Source organism: Amblyomma americanum, chromosome 1, assembly GCF_052857255.1.
Source record: "Amblyomma americanum isolate KBUSLIRL-KWMA chromosome 1, ASM5285725v1, whole genome shotgun sequence".
Lineage (NCBI taxonomy): Eukaryota > Metazoa > Arthropoda > Arachnida > Ixodida > Ixodidae > Amblyomma > Amblyomma americanum.
In genome coordinates, this window is record NC_135497.1 from 37209111 (window position 1) to 37225812 (window position 16702).

The 16702-nt window shown below is 47.7% G+C and overlaps 2 protein-coding genes across 8 annotated transcripts in view; one reads left to right on the forward strand and one right to left on the reverse strand.

Annotated features, from left to right (window-relative positions):
• Window positions 1-16494, forward strand: part of LOC144112654 (uncharacterized) — a 104014-nt gene extending 87520 nt beyond the window's left edge. For all 6 annotated transcript variants that reach the window (XM_077645468.1, XM_077645467.1, XM_077645469.1 and 3 more), the window contains 3 exons: window positions 3603-3777; window positions 6013-6089; window positions 12393-16494. In XM_077645468.1, coding sequence (XP_077501594.1) covers window positions 3603-3777; window positions 6013-6089; window positions 12393-12665 — 525 coding nt within the window. In that variant the 3' untranslated portion in view covers window positions 12666-16494. The remainder of the gene's footprint in view (window positions 1-3602; window positions 3778-6012; window positions 6090-12392) is intronic.
• LOC144112656 (uncharacterized) lies at window positions 9725-12384 on the reverse strand. 2 transcript variants are annotated; one of them, XM_077645470.1, is made up of 5 exons: window positions 11499-12384; window positions 11137-11422; window positions 10568-10741; window positions 10412-10486; window positions 9725-9992 (listed from the first exon to the last, which is right to left on the reverse strand). In XM_077645470.1, exons 1-5 carry the CDS (start codon window positions 11626-11628, stop codon window positions 9749-9751), a joined length of 909 nt encoding a protein of 302 aa, XP_077501596.1. In that variant the 5' UTR covers window positions 11629-12384; the 3' UTR covers window positions 9725-9748. The 2 variants fall into 2 exon arrangements, with proteins under 2 accessions (XP_077501596.1, XP_077501597.1); XM_077645471.1 differs by having other exon boundaries at window positions 9865-10109.
• Window positions 16495-16702: the final 208 nt, after the last annotated feature.

The window sequence follows — 16702 nt, forward strand, 5'->3', positions numbered from 1 at the left end:
CTACCGGTTGCGTGCCTTAAGTCTCAGCCACTGTGCCACTCTGCGGGTAGTGTTATAAAAGCTCGGAGGGCCTATATAACGCTACTAGGAAAGTTGGAGCCAGGGGAATTTCTGAGTTGTACCTGGAGTAGTAGAGCTTTTGCTCTAAAAAGGCCCTTTTGTGCGCATGCTTTCTCATAGAAAATGTTCACTGGAAACTACCAGCGGTAGCTTTTTTTATAGCTTACTAACTATAGAATGCAGGGAAATAGCCCTGATGTGGTCATGGAAGTTCCTGGTGTGAAAAAAAATTGTGATGTTATTGTTATGTTTTTTGGAACTCATTACTGTTGAATCGTTTCTATACACTTGCATTGGAGATACTGCAATTCTTAGGCGACATCTGAAGCTACACATTGTAAAGGACACATTTGCCAAGTTTCAGTGCGATACGAAAAGTGCAAGTACCAAAAATTCTGGGCGGACTTCTTCTGTAAGTCTCCATTCCATATCACTGTAAAACGTCGCAGATGTGTTCTGTAGAATGTGTATGTGTAACTTGCAAATATCTATTCAGAATTTCAATATCTCTGCTACAAGTTTAGAGAGGCTTCAAACTACACTAATCTAAGTAATGATTCTGAAAAACAAAAAGGTAACATCATCACAATTTATTTTTCCCATACTAGAAAAACTTTCATGACCAAATTTGAGCTAGTTTCCGGCATTCTACAATTATTAAGCCGCAAAATTAGCTGTTGCTCTTCGTACCCAGTGAAAATTTTCAATGTGAAATCGTGCACAAAAGGACCTTTGTTTTAATCTTGTTAGTAACACTGAGCTAAAAGTAATCCTTCTACAAGGAAACTAATTATTGTTCTGAAAAAGGTAGAAAAACAGTATAAGTGCAGTTCAATTGTTCTAGGTAGATTAGTTAAAAAGATTTATTTTAGTAGCTTCTCTCGTTAAAGTCCCCACGGAAAATGAAGCACAGTGACAATATTTGTATGATGCATTTGTAATGGAGCTCTACGGCCAATGAGAGGTGCCACCTGCCTGCCGGGGGCAGTGGTGCATCTCTTAAAGGGAAACTGAGACGAGCCCTATAAATTTTTTTTGTTAGCAAAATCTGATAGTTCGGCATTTCATGGCTTTGTTTCCACTTGTCCGGGAGTGAAAGATGCATTTATTTCAAAGAAATTTCGATTCGAAGTTGAAAAAGTTTATCCCGCCGCTCTGATTCAAACTCGAGAACTCTTATTACGTCAAGGAGAACTCTTATGACGTCACAGGACGTAGAGACGTGAAACGTGACGTAAACGGAGACTCCGTGATTTCTGGCTGCTAGCAGTGCGGTCTAGCAGCCGCCGAAATGAAAGCTACTGCCGCTGCACGTTGAAGGTATCTATCGGGAGTCGCTACCGTCAATTCGTTTACGTTTGCACTGGCGTCTTGTCAGCGTTGCGATGAATCCCGTTCCCGAACCCAACGACTTAGTTCTCGCAAAAACTCCGGCCTGCATTTCAGCGACCTCAGCCCCTACAGAGTGTGCGATGCTTTTGAGCGAGCACGGTTAGGTTAGGCGCCGGAGGGTCGTTTCCCCCTTCCTCAGTGAGCAACCGTTGCAAACTAAATAATAAATATCGTAACCCCAGTGCGGGGAGTCTCGAGGGGCCAGGACAAGGTCGGCGCCTTGCGCCCATCGGAGGCTGGCCAGGGCTTTGGGGCCAACGGATTGCAATTCCTTGAATGGCGCGATTGCACGGTGCAGCAGGTGGTGTCGAGGTCTCCCGCGGTTGCAAGGGCCAGGTTATTTATTTATTTTTTTTCCACAAAAAATGGATGGGTGTTCAAGGGCTATTGCATTTAAAGTTGGCGGCTTGAAACTAAAGCCAGCGCACGACGCTTCAACGGCTTCCGCTAGATCCAACGGGTCCACTGGATCGGTCTCCCTCGCTCACTTGCATGTACCTTCATATGTGTACTGTGAATGGATTAAATTAGCTGAGAGCTCGAAAAGAACAGCTCCGCCCAACTACCGAAGCTATTGAATTACGTCACAACACGCACCTCGCCGCGGAGTTGAACAAGTCTAGTCTGGTCGGGCCGGCGGCGGCTGGTGCACTCGGCGCGAAATAGAAACATGCTCCAAGTCTCCCCGCCAGTGCGGTCAGAGTGCGCCGAAGCCGCCGAACGCGTCAGCGGTCAAGCGCAGTTGGAGTATAGAGGGTCTCGCTTTGGTCGACGTGACGTCGCCTTGCAGCACGCGCGCGCGTTTTGCGGAGCATAAACGCGCCTTAGCAGAGCCTACGCTTAGCTTCTAACCAATGTATTCGGTGGCGGCATCTATGGGAGCCACTGAACCCCCCACCCACGCACTGAATAAAAAAAAATCCTGTGCCGAAGTTCGGAATCGAACCAGGGCATTTGGCGTTTGAGGCGGAGACGCTACCACAATGGCTCAAGGTACTACCATCAATAAAGGCGCATCTAGTGAATGCACTCTTACAATGCAGAAATATCCGCACTTTCGCTACGTATATCCTGGCCTAACAAAGCTAGGCCATCAGCAATTTTTCTGAACTGCCTTGTACCTTGTCTCCCGTCCCTAACAAACGATTTCCATTAAGTAGTTCAGTGTTGACTGGCACAGCTAGGAACGTTTCGTCGGGTGTGTGTGCGAAGACACAAGTGCTGCCTTGTACGATCACCGACCATCGTGCCATCATTTTTTCATCGACCGTGGCGATCATCTGACAAGCGTTCACAGGCTCCTTCGAAGGTTAACTAGCACTTGAAGTGGCACTTGGAGTTCCTCTGCTGTTCGGCGCTTGTAAATCGAGGCGCGTCAAAAACAAAACCACGGGGCACGCAAAGCTCATAGACGCGCGAAGCGCCATAAATCGAAACTCTCCTGGCCGCCTGTGGCGCCACCAAGCATCGGTTTTCTTTGCTTCCAACATTCATGTTGTCATTTGTCTGCCTTCCTTGGGTGATAAAAGTCCACTATCGGTTTTAAAACAAAACTTACTTCAATATTGAACCGCGCAACCTGCCTTTGTCAGCCTCAGAGATTCGCGGATCCATGTACGAACGAAAATTCCTCCAAGGCGGCGTCTCTTGTCCTATGACGTCACCACTCTTGCGCTTGCGAGATTGACCTGTGGCGGCGATACCTGTATTTTGTTGTTGCTATTTTCTACCTTACAAGTGCTTTGTTTTCAGTAAGAGCGGTGTTTTTATAATCAGGAGCTGGTATTCTATCGATACAAGCCAAGTTCAATTTCTCCTCAGTGTCCCTTTATCTGCTGCTGTGCGCAGCCATGAGTGGCATGAGAACTCAATACGATCTGTGAGACTAAAGCAGAGAGTGGCTGAATATGTATGCTTTGCTTTACGATTGTATGGTAATGCTTTCGCACTCATGCACATAAGTGGTCTCTGCCGAATTCTTTCTTTGCTTGGGAGCTATGTAAGCAGCCTGCAAATTTCTTTTCGTGAACTTCGTAACATGGCAAACTGGGTGTTATACCTGTGCTTCCATGTTTTATTCTGTCCTAAAGCAACCGATGTGCTACAGTTCTTTATTACTGTTATTTTATGCTCGTATTCTCCATTTGTAGGCCCAGCTGGAGTTTGAGCTGATCACAAGCGTGTCAGTCTTGGAACGGCTTGAAGAGGCCCTTCATCGCACAAAAGAAAAAATTGTGCATGCAGCTCGAAAGAAGCGCCACCTGGAAGGCTTCCTTGAAGACTTCGATGCCCGCATCGATGGCACTTCGGAAGCTGCAGTATATGGTACACATATTATACTGTATATTGTCGGCATATATATAGCTTATTGTATCCACTTGTGTAGGGGCTCCACTCTTGTAGACTGACAGACTGAGGATATTACATGAAAGTGGAATATTCCCACAGTTTTTTCGGCCACAGTGGAACCCAGTTCATGCATCACCCATTTTTGTGACGGCCACAGATAAATACTTTCCCTATTTTGAGTGCATCGGTAAGGCCCAGGCATGTGTAGCAATGAGCAATGTAAGCTTTCCAGTCGCGCTTTTGTTCCTTGCAAAGTGCCTAGAGTACTATGAATGTTGCACTATGGTTTGAATGTCCGAGCTAGGAAATGCTACCAAAGTCATTTAAATGCTTACTGCTCATAGAAAACCTGTGCTGAAGTTTGTTGTGTCGACCACTACATTGCAATACGCAGCCTAGCAGTGCTCATAGTGCTTCCTACCTGCCCTTATTGCATGAGCTTCCACTCATTGTGAAGGCCACACTAGGCGAGCATCACTAATTTGGTCTGCAGGGACTGCCTTCTGTGGCTCTGCTGAGCAGGAAAGGGAAAGACGGGTCTTTGTTTAGTGAAAGCTGGAGAACTGAGGAGCAAGTGTCATTCTGCAACAGAATAAAGTCCCGTAGAGAACGGGGACTAGGGGGATCAGCTCACATAATAAATCCCCCCGCCCTTTTTTTTATGAGCCACGCAAACAATTCTTAGATATGGCTGAACCAGGCCCTAGCTCTCTCTCGCTCACCTCATCAACTGCGCACTTTAAGCGGGATTCACTCGAGAGAGGATTCTACCCCTATCGAGCGGGGAGGTGTGTACACATCACCAGAACTTGACGTCCTTGGGCGCCAGCCCAGGGGTGCCTGGCCTCTGGGATATGGGTCCTTTTGCTTGGCCAGCACAAGCTTCCTCGGTTGGAGGGGGTAAGCGGTCATTTTGTTGTAGTTTTGGGCCATAATATTATTTTAAGAGAATTTTGTTTCTACAGGTCTGGGAATATTCACTAGAAGCACAGGAGCTGCTTTCTTGTGCTTCGGCACACTCTAATATAGTCATGCAAGCTATTGACAGCTTGTCTCGAATCTGCTCTTTTGAGGTCACGTAATCACGCATTTAAGTTTTAACAAGCTAGTTGAAACGGTTTTTGTTAGCTGGGTTCCCCTGTGTGGTTATCACTTCATGCTGAGGCAGTTTTCTAAAAAAAGAAATGGTGCATATTGTGGAAGCAATGCAAAGAGGAAAAAACGATGCAGCTAAACTCGAAATACCATATGCACATAAGGTTGCTCATGAAAAAGAAAATAGCTGACAGACATGGTATACAAGTTGTGTTTGCTGCTGCTCAAAAGCTCGCCCAAATTTTGTTGCACATTTTGTGCTATGGACGAAAAAAATGGCCAAAAAGTTTGTGCCATGTTGCAGCAGGGTTGTTTATGAAATTCTGTTGACCTGTGGGAAGGCCCATGTAGGCCAACGAGGCACCTACATTTGTGGTCATTAACATGTACAGAAGCACATTTATTACAGCATTGTGGCCACGGATGCATGTGGTAAAGATTTAGCACCAGAAATTTGTTGGAAGCTTATGCATAAAAAAAAGGAAATGCACTAGCGAAGTATCTGTACAGCTCTAAAAGCCAAATTGTGGATCTTGAAATTGTATGCATGAATGCATACTGTTTACAGCTGTTCATTCTGCATGTGTGTTGTTTTTTTATATTTCCTCACCTGAAAAACAAATTGCATAAAGCAGATAAAGTGGGCAATGTGTGATGCCTGTTTGTCTTGCGCTGGCGCTTTACTACTACTTGAAACTATGAACCATCTTGCCTGACAGCAAGCTCCGCTACTACTTTACATTCTGCCTGAACTATTGTTCTTGGTTTATGTCTAGTTAACCCCAAATTGGCAGCTATCACTTCAAGAATGTGTTTGATGCCTTCTAGTCTGAAATGTAGTAGCGCATTGCTTGGGTAGTTAGTGTGGCGCACCTTTTATTTTAGTTATCTCCAGTGCAGCCATTCTGGGATGACAACGCACTTTCGTTGATGCCTCTTGAAGGCACTAATATAGTCTGCATGCAGTAAAAAGTTGGCTGGAGCAGGACCTTGGGACTGAAGCATATTGTAACAAGCAATAAAGATCAGAATTTATTCTTCATTTAATTTTGGTGCTCTTTTTATGTCTCCATGTTTCATGTCACTGTATTTAAAATTCATTCGCCACTCTTTCAGAGACAACAGTCACGGCAGCAGTATGCCTGTTGCCAAGCATGGTGAAAGAAAGAGTAGAGACTTTCGTCCGCCCATTTGTAAGTTTTTAAAACCGCATGTGTGAGCAGCGATGTTTTTTGGGATGCTGGGGGCATGCAGTTCTTTTTTCTCCTTGAGAATGCATTTGACATTACTTTTGTTTCTTAAACAAGTTAAACAAATATACTGTGTCAGACTGAAGAAAACAAATACACAGTATTTGATATAATTAACATAGCTTTGGATACTAGCCTTCATATTCTTGTTACATGGACATTTTCAGAGGCTTAGAAATTCTCAGTTGCTATCGAACTCGAATCAGGTGTGCTGCTACAGTAAACTCTATCACCATTGAAGGATTCCATCTCGCACTGAGGCATAGTGGCGTCACTATCGCAGCCAGTCATTGTTCAGGCATCCAAGCAATTGACTTATAAATGACCTGCAGAGCAGCTGACTTGGTTTGAATGCAACATTTTTGCTTAGGTGGCCTATTTAGCTAATTAGCTCTAGTAAGCCACCTTTTAATAAGTCGATACCCGCGATAACGAAATCGCCGGGGACAGCAAAAAAATTCGCTTTCACGAGAATTTCGTTGCCGCGAAAATGAGACAGAAAAGATAGAAAACAGCCCGCAAAAAGAAAATTTATTGCCAAAAGTTAGTCAGCTTAGTTTGCCGAGCCTTGCCTTGCAGCAACTTCATGGTTCTATTCTCACACTGCAAGAAGTGATCCATTGCCACGTCGTCGTCGTGTGCGCCTAAGAACGACCGGATCGTGTCAAAGGCGTCCAACACATTCCTCGGGTTCGGGTTTACCGTCTCTCCATGTTGTGGACCTTGGTCCTCGGTGTCGTCAGTTTCGCACACGCTGCTGATGATAGCCTCATCGGTCATTTCTTCATGGACAACTACGTCGTCATCAACGCGAACGAAATTATCGACACTGAGGCCATCTGGAACAACATAGTTGTCGACAGCACAAAGTGCACCCCATGCGTTGGCCAGCGATTGTGGCACTGCACTGGCAGCACAGTCATCGTGAAGTGTCTCTTCAAGCACGCTTTCATTTGGCGACTCGTCCACGCGTGATGTCTGCTGGGTGGGGGCGAAGCCCGCATGCTTGAAACAGTGCTCAATCACGGTCGGAGGCGTCGCAAGCCATGCAGCGGCCAGCATCTCAAGCGCCATGAACAAGTCCACGTCGGTGGGGCGCTTGTGATGGAGGTTAAGAATGAGACGCTGAATTAGCCTCTCTTTGTAGGCGCACTTCACACTTCGTGTGACGCCTTGGTCGAGTGGCTGCACAACAGAAGTGCACCCGGGCGGAAAAAAAAACAAGCACACGTTTGTGAGCTCCATATCAACATGATGGGCGGTGCAGTTGTCTAAAAAAAGGCTCACCAACCTGCCTGCCTTTCTCATGTCCGCATCGAAGGCCTCAAGCCAGCTGGAAAATATTGAACGGGTCATCCATGACTTCCCGTTCGAGGTGTACTGGACAGGCAGCGTGCGGTTCCCCTTGAAGCAGCGGGGCTTCTTGCTCCGGCCAATGACAAGAAGCGGCCGTTTGTCACTGCCGTCCATATTGGAGCACAACAATACTGTTACGCGCTGCTTGCTGTGCTTCCCTCCGTGGCATTTTTGACCTTTCAGGTCCAAGGTCTTCGAAGGCAGCATCTGATGGAATAGACCCGTTTCGTCCGCATTATACACGTCTGAGGGTTCGTACTGCCCCAGGATTTCTTTGGCAGTCAGCTGCCACGACGATGTTGCCACCGGGTCCACTCCTGCTGCTTCGCCCGAAATCACCTTGGCCACAATATCGTGACGGGCTTTAAAGCGGCCCAGCCAGCCAGCGCTTGCTCTGAATTGGTCATGCCCGAGCATGCAGGCAAAGTCCAGAGCCTTCTGTTGCAGCAGTTTGCCAGACAGAGGCACTTTGTTTGCGCGCTGTTCACAGAACCAGGCAAACACCGCCTTGTCAACGTCCGGGAACACCGCAGCCGTCACTGTTTTATGCTGTGCTCGAGCACCATTCTCAAGCGCACCGAGAATGGCTGCCTTACTTTTCAAAATTGTCGACAGTGAGCTGCACGCAATCCCGTACTCGTCGGCGATATCCATTTTTTTCCTGCCTTTTTCTGCTTGAGCAATGATGGCAGCCTTCTCTTGCAGAGACAAAAATCTTCGTTTTTTGGCTGGCGGAGACATCTCAAACGCAAATGTGCGGACTGCTGCTCATACACACCGCCACCACACACAACGAACACATGTGCACCGCTCGCAGGCCTAAAAGTGCAGCGCTGATGATTTAAGGTCTCCTCGATTTGGCTACACTTTTTACACTGGTTCACAAAAGTTCCGTGCAAGTGTAGCGCTAGTTCCGACAGTGTAAGTGTAGCTAGACACTAGCGCTCTCAGTGTAGCGGCCAAATCGAGTGTGAAAGTGCAGGAGTGTGCAAGCCTTCGTCTGCTGCGGCCATTCCTCCACGCATTTGACATGTGCGCAGCGTTTTGTTTGTGGTGGTAAGCCTGTGCGGTGTGGAAAATGGAGCATCTGGTGGCAGCGGCAATGGAGCTCGTTGACTCGGACAGTGATGACGAATTTAACACTACCCTTAATGTTGCCTTGTGCAAAGTGGCGCGGGTCGAGCGTCATCGAGTGAACGGCTACTTCGAACTGGTGACAACAAAGTATTTCGACTTTGAATTTAAGAAACTGTTTAGACTTTCGCGTGAAACCTTTGAGGGCTTGTGCAAGTGGTTTCGACTATCACCGTATTATCCTAAATGTGTTTCGGGTCGTCCTCAGATCACAGCAGAGAAAAGTCGCTTGATTACATTGTGCTACCTTGGAGCTCAAACAAGTATGTATTCAGTTGCAGCTGATAGATTCGACGTATCCGAGTCATCGGTTGTGTTGTGCACACAAAGGGTGCTAAATTTTCTGCACTCAATCAGCGAAGAGGTAATATGCTGGCCAAGCGCTGCCGACATAGCCCGCAGTAAAACGGCCTTCCTGTCGAAAAGCAGGGAGAAAGGTCCCCGCAATACCGTCGGATGTATCGATGGCTGTCATGTCGAAATTCTGAAGCCTGAGGAATCAACTGCATCATATATGAATAGGAAGAAGTTTCCTTCGATAATACTTCAAGGTGTATGCAACGACCAAAACAAGTTTCTGGATGTATTTATTGGATTCCCCGGTTCAGCACACGATGCTAGAGTTTTGCGGGAAAGCACATTCTTTGAGGAAGCTGCGGCCAAATGCGGCGACTCTTATATACTCGGAGATTCCGCGTATCCCCTTCTGCCTTGGCTTTTAACGCCATACAAGGACAATGGCTCAAGCTTTCCAGCATGGAAGAAAAGATTCAACAAGTTTCACAGCCAACAGAGAGTTGCCATTGAGAACACCTTCGGGCTTCTGAAGCAACGTTTCAGACGATTATACCTTGTCGACGCAAAGACAATCATGCAGTGTTGTCGTATAGTCATGGGAGCGTGTGTACTTCATAACATGTGTAATTCTGAGAGGGACTTCATTGCAGACCTTGCAGACCTGCCTGCTCATGATGATGTTGGTAATAATGAAGAGCCCAGCGAGAGTGACGCAAATGCTGGACATTGTGAAAGCCGAAGGAAGCTAATAGCCCAGCACCAGTGCTGACCGAAAAAGAATGCACATAGGAGCAATGCAAACTTGAACTCGATGTTCATTTATTTTTTGCCTCAACGGCTTTCACCAGGCGCTCCAGGAGACGCATTTTCTCCTCATGCTGCTGCTTCTTCTCGGCCATCGCTTCTTGCAGCACCTTTATGAGGCCGCCAATTGCTGTTTTATCTTGCCGGCTACGTCGCCTAGCTGGCGTTGCTTCGGTGCTGCGGGAGGGCGCAGGGGGCTCGTCCTCTTCATCATCAGGCCCATTGTTGGGCAACATGTTCTCTTCTTCCCTATTACTTTCATTAATAAAGTTTCATTAATTTCAACATAACAAATTGTTCGTTCCATGCTATAACTATGCAAAAGGAGTGGCAGAGAAATTTGCTGTTGGGTAGCTTGGTTTCTCGCCATTCCTGCAAGCAGAGCAGCACACATAGCGTATTTAAGAGCCAGAGAGGTCACTACAAAAAGAAGTGGAAACTTAATTTCAGATCCAAGAAGGTCTTATATATGTGAATTGTAGAATATTAAGCATTAATTAGTCAAGGTGATTTCTCTGTACAGGCCTCCACGACAGAGACATATGCATGCAAGCATGCGAAAGCAAATTAGAGCCACAACTAAAACATGCCAGTTAACATTATGTGAACATAAGATGGCACAATATTAAAATATTTCATCTGAGAAAAAATGAAGTGTTTAATTGTAAACTTACGCAACTATTCTTCCTGGTGCAAGCAATGCCACAGGAGTAATGTGGTGCTCTCTTTCTAGCACCTCGGAGAGTTCCCTGTAAAAAAAAAAAAACGTCAAAGATCATTTTCTGAGGATAGCTACTTGAACAAACAACTGAAATGTCTGCTGTCCATACCGTTCGTACAAGCAGGCTGCTCGCGAATGTCCAGACGAGCCATTTTTTGCTTTTGATTTCTTATATGCCCTCTCCATTGTTTTCCATTTATTTTCCACCTGCAGTGGCGTCAGGTGGCAGCCAAATTCACTGTTTATTTGGTCCGTAAGCTTCTCCCACATGGCCTTTTTTGTCCTGAGAAAACAAGATTTTTCCAAGCGTTAGTACCCTACTGTTAAGTTTTTGTATAAGGATACCATCAGATACAGCATGTTCCAAGCTTATAGGATGTAGCATCAGTTACAGCACGTTCCAAGCTTATACCATGGACCTGTATGCTTTTGTGTAACTTTTAATAACAATGAACAATGAATGATGTGCTTCTGGAAGTAGACAGTAAACATACCCATTGCCAGTACGCCAAGCCATAGCTTACGGCTGAGAAAACATTGTGAGCTCTAAACTTAAGCAACAAAGTCAGAAAGGTTAACGACACAAAGTGCGCCAATGACGCGTTGCAGAAATCAGACATATGCGCTATCTGACGCATAAGCACGTGTCATTACGGCATTTCACACGCTGCGACTTACCTAAAGCCACCCTTTCTGCCAATGTTGTCCTTGGCTTCTTTATATTTAGTAATCAAAAATCTTGATTTTCTTTCGCTCCACGCATCGCGTTCGCCGCCGCCGGACGGTGGCGGCGAATAACATGACGGCCCTGGCGACGGCGTGGGCTGACAGACTGGCGGCGGCGTGGTCTGCCAAAGAGGCGACGGCGCGCCCCGACTGCTGTCCTCAACGGCAGCCGGTACCGTCGGTGGAGGTGTGTTCCGCATGGGTTCCTCTACACGTAGCACACTGATGCGAAGGCCGCCTAGGAAAATAAAATAACTTGCAGCACGTCACAAACGGCGACATAGCCCACGTGCTTAACCAATATCAGTACTCACCTTCCGTCTCATAAAGGAATCCATCGTCGTTTTTCATATGCGTGCCATGCTCGTCAAGCACGGCGTATACCCGTGTCTCGACGCCGTCGATCAAGACGAGCATGGCTGCGGAAACGTCTGCTACGGCCATGGCTTTACACGAAGTGCACTCGCCGAACTCGTAGTGTAGAAGTGTAGAAGAACTCGTGTAGCGTTTGGCCAAATCGAGTGCCGAAGTGTAGGTGGCGCTGGCTACACTAACAAATCGAGTACGCGAGTGTAGCACTGCCTACACTAGTGTAGAAAGTGTAGCCAAATCGAGGAGACCTTTAGTGTCGCTCCCTGATGGTGTCGCTGCGAGGCTGCCTTCCCTGAACATAGCCTCCGAGATAAACAACCACGCGGAACCGATCACAGAGGACACACGCTGCGCCGGTATGGTGGCTAGCACCGGCTCAAGGTGGCTAAAGTTTTTAAAGTTGTTCCGGCTGCAAGGTTGCCAGGCGCCAATGCTCTCGCTGTAGCCACGCAAGCGCGCTATTGCAGTTTGCTCAATTTGAGTGCTTTTTTGACGCTGTTATTCATAATATGGGAGACAGTATGCGGACCGACGCTGCAGCAAATTTCGTTATCGTGGGATTGCGGTACAAAAATGTTTCGTTACCGAGAGATACGAAATACATTGGACCCTATGGGCATTTGCCGGGATCTCGGAAATATTTCGTTGCGGCGAGAATTCCGTATTCTCGAGATTTCGCTATCGCGGGTTTCGACTTATGTATTAAGCATTGTGGAGGGACAAGCTTGCAAATGCTTCCTTTACATGCAAGGCTGGAGGTGTCTGAACTTGAGATTTCTCGAATGATTTGCAAAACACTCTTTTCTAAAACTTGCGTGTGCGTTTGTTTTTTACAGGATCCTGCAGCTGCGCACTATATACCAACTGTAGTGCACAGAGGAGGCATTCTGACGACAGATTTTTCTGTTTGCCTTGAGAAGATTTGCATCAAGGAGACAAGCCTGCTGGCGGCAGTTGCAACCCAGATGGCCTTGTACTGGGCATTTAATATAGTTTTTGATAAAAAAGCACAGCGGTCATTTGACTTGCTGTGCAGGCTCATCAATGTTGACAGTGGCCTACGGCCAACTCCACTTGTGCGTTTGGCACAAACTGTTTTGGGAGAGTGAGTGAGTGAGTGAAAACCCCGCCGAGTATCCTAAGGGCCGTTTTGCTGACTCTGCCCTTTGTATAGTTTTTGCACGTTTCTTTCGAATCTGTTAGTATGTTGAGTGGGCGACCGGTTCTGTAGCCTTCTGCTGCCGCCAGCGCGACGGCAATTTCCTCGGCCTCCGCTGCGCCCGCGACTTTTGCTGCGGCGCTCGTTAGCATTCTTCCTTTGCTGTCTACGACTACCAGTGCAGCTGCGTGTTCTGACCCGCACGGGTAGACGGCAGCGTCCGTGTATACTGTGTTTTCTTCCGAGGCTAGCGTTTTCTCTACGTACTCCGCCCTAGCCTTGCGTCGGTTTGCGTGAAGGTTAGGGTCCATATTTCTCGGTGTGGGCTTAACGTTAAAGGTTTCTCTAAGGTGGTCCGGCATCTCCGCGTGTCTGTCTGTCAGTCCGCGAGTGTTCCGACCCAGCCTTTTCAGGAGCGCCCGTCCCACAGGAGTGCCTCTTAGTCTGACTTATTGTGCTCCCAGCAGCGCTTCCGCGAGTTCGTTGAAAGGGCTGCTGATGCCTAATTGTAGCAGTTTCTCGGTTGACGTGTTTCTGGGTAAGTGGAGAGCCGTCCTGTAAGCCTTCCTCAGGATGGTGTCGGCTTGTTCTCTTTCCGCCTTGGTGGTTGCGTGGTACGGCAGGGAGTACGTAACTCGGCTGACTATGAGGCTGTTTACTAGCTTGAGGGTGTCTTCCTCTCTCATGCCGTATCTCTTTTGAGAGACGCGGTTGATCATGCGGCCCACCTGCTCTGCCGCTTTGCTTAGCAGGCTAATGGTGTGACTGCATTTGCGGCTGCCTTGTAGCCACATGCCCAAGATTCTTATCATGTTCTTTTCGGGTATGAGTTGACCCTCGAGGGTGACTTCCAGGGTTGTTTGGGTGGGATGTCTGTCGATTCTGAGGAGCTCCGATTTCTCTGTCGACTTGCAGCCTTGTTTTTCGCCTAGGGATCCCCGGGTGGTCCAGACCGTGATGTCGTCGGCGTACATCGCGTGCTGAATTCCCTCGATCTTCTTTAGTTTGTTTGCTAGTCCAATCATTGCCACGTTGAAGAGGACGGGCGAGATGACCGAGCCTTGAGGTGTGCCTTTACACGGGGTGTGGAAGACGTCTCTTCTTAGCTCGCCTAGCCCTACCGTTGACGTTCTGTTGCTGAGAAAGTCCCTGACGTAGTCGTGGGTTCTCTTTCCGCAGTTGGCGTTGTTCAGGCCCTCCATGATGGCCACGTGGCTCACGTTGTCAAAGGCCCCCTTTATGTCGATGGCCATGATTACGTTTTCGCCCGCTTTCGGCATTGTTTCGAGCATTTCTTCCTTGAGTTGGAGTAGCACGTCTTGCGTGGATAGGTTGGCTCTGAACCCAAACGTGCTGTCCGGGTACAGTTGCTCCTTTTCTAGATGATTTTGGATTCTTCTGGTTATTATTTTCTCATAGAGCTTCCCCAGGCACGACGTGAGTGATATCGGCCTGAGGTTCTCTATCTGTAGTTTCTTGCCTGGTTTCGGGATCATCACGACGACGGCGTGTTTCCATTCCGCCGGGACTCTTCCTTCCTGCCATAGCGTGTTTAGATATTTGGCCAGTTGGTCTATTGCCTCGTCGTTGAGGTTACGAATTAAGGAGTTTCGGATCTTGTCTGCTCCTGCCGCTGTGTTTTTTATTGCCGACGCGACCGCTTCCATCACTTCTCTCGTGATGGGTCTGTCCATCGTGGGGTTGTCTTCTCTGCGGTATTCTTCTTTATAACTTTCGACTTGGTCTTTGCCGTAGCATTTGACCTTGACTTCCTCTAGTAGTTGCTCGTCTGTTCCTTGGTATTGATGGGTTAGCCGCTGTATCGCTTTGCTGCTTTCCGATTTGTTTTTGCTCGGATCCAAGAGGGCCTTGAGGATCTGCCACGTCCTAGCCGTGCTGAGGGTGCCGTTCAGCGAGTTGCTAAACTGTTGCCATCCCTGTCTTGCCAGCTGGTTCGCATACTTCTCTGCCTGCCTGGTAATGTCCGCAATTTTCTTTTGAGTTTTCTGTTGAGTTTTTGTCTCTTCCACCGCTTGGTGAGTCTGCGTCTTGCCTCCCATAGCCTTAGTAGCCGCTTGTCCACCTTGGGTGTCTGTTCTGTTCTAACTACCTCTTTGGTGTAGAGGTCCTGGATTTGTCTTAGTTGTTGGCTCCAGTTCTCCGCCGATTCGATGGTTCCTCCTTCGAGCTGCTTGCAGTGCGCTCTAAAGGCGTCCCAATCTGTTAGCCGAGCCGTGCCAATCTTCCTCCTGACTTGTTCCGCCGTAAGGCTGATTCTTAGAATGTAGTGATCGCTGCCAAGGTTCTCGAGCAGGTTCTCCCACTCTGCTTTCTTGGCACCCCTGACGAAGCTTAGGTCGGGACACGTGTCTGGACTCGCGCTGTTTCCCTGTCTGGTCGGTTGATTTTCGTCGGTTAGAAGTTCACAGCCCACGCTTTCTGCCGCCGTGCATATGCCGTGCCCTTTTTTGTCCTCTTTGGGGTAGCCCCATTTTGGGCTTTTAGCATTAAAATCGCCCGCAATTACCAGTGCGTTTTGTCCCGCCTTCTTTTTCGCCTCCGCAAAGAGTCTGATAAAATCCCCTTTGGTCTGGCTGGGCGGGCTATATAGGTTTACGATAAAGGTGCGGTTGGCTTTCCTTTTTTTTTTGGGTATTATATCCGTAATTACGTGTTCTTTCTGGGTATCTTTAATTTCCTCGTGCACTATGGCTACTACTTTGTTGCTTATGAGCGTTGCCGTACGGCCGTTTTCCTGACATGTATAGCCCCTTAGTGCGGGGGAGTTGTTAGTTTCCTGCAGGATGATTACGTCTGGTGGGGTTGCTTGGGTGTGGATAAATTGCTGGAGGAGGCCTTGCTTGCGTTTGTACCCCCTGCAGTTCCACTGCCAAATTTCTATTTGCTGTTGTTTGTGTTCTGCCATGATTGGTTAAAGTTGGTTGTACTCTGTGTTTCTGTGCCGAACCTTCGTTCGTTAAATAGTCTGTCTCTAGCGTCATTGACTCTTTGGGTGTTTTGATTTTTTACATAATTCCTAAAGCTTTGCTCCTGTAGGGCAAACTTTTGTTGAGTTTGCTGAATTTCGTTTTTCATTTGGTTCATTTGCTCCATTATTTGAGCCATGAAATTTTCTATTTTGCTGTCGAGGTTTCCCTCATTGTTGCTTTGTTGCGTCTCCATAGGGGGAGGGGTTGGTGTTCTACGTGGTGAGCGCCCTGTTCTCACCTCCTACATGTTTCTCTCTAATGAGCTCATTGAGCTGTCTTCTCAGCGCGTTCGACTCTCCACTGCTCTGCTCGAGCTCGCGCTTGAGGGTGTCTTCCTCTCTCATGTCGTATCTCTTTTGAGAGACGCGGTTGATCATGCGGCCCACCTGCTCTGCCGCTTTGCTTAGCAGGCTAATGGTGTGACTGCATTTGCGGCTGCCTTGTAGCCACATGCCCAAGATTCTTATCATGTTCTTTTCGGGTATGAGTTGACCCTCGAGGGTGACTTCCAGGGTTGCTTGGGTGGGATGTCTGCCGATTCTGAGGAGCTCCGATTTCTCTGTCGACTTGCAGCCTTTCTTGTTTTTCGCCTAGGGATCCCCGGGTGGTCCAGACCGTGATGTCGTCGGCCTACATCGCGTGCTGAATTCCCTCGATCTTCTTTAGTTTGTTTGCTAGTCCAATCATTGCCACGTTGAAGAGGACGGGCGAGATGACAGAGCCTTGAGGTGTGCCTTTACACGGGGTGTGGAAGACGTCACTAATAAAAATTCTCAAGCTGAAATTAAATTGTCCAGTTTCACATTCTTACACATGTTCGTGCAGTGGTGAGAAGCACAGCCAACCTCACCTAGCATGCCTGCATGGGTCTGGCAAGGATAACATGTCATCCACAGGTGGATGAAAATTTGGTCTCAATGGATTAATGATTAGTCCCTGGAAAATCATTCAAATGGATCAACAGTTAATCCTGAGGCGGGAACATTTCCTCTCTCAG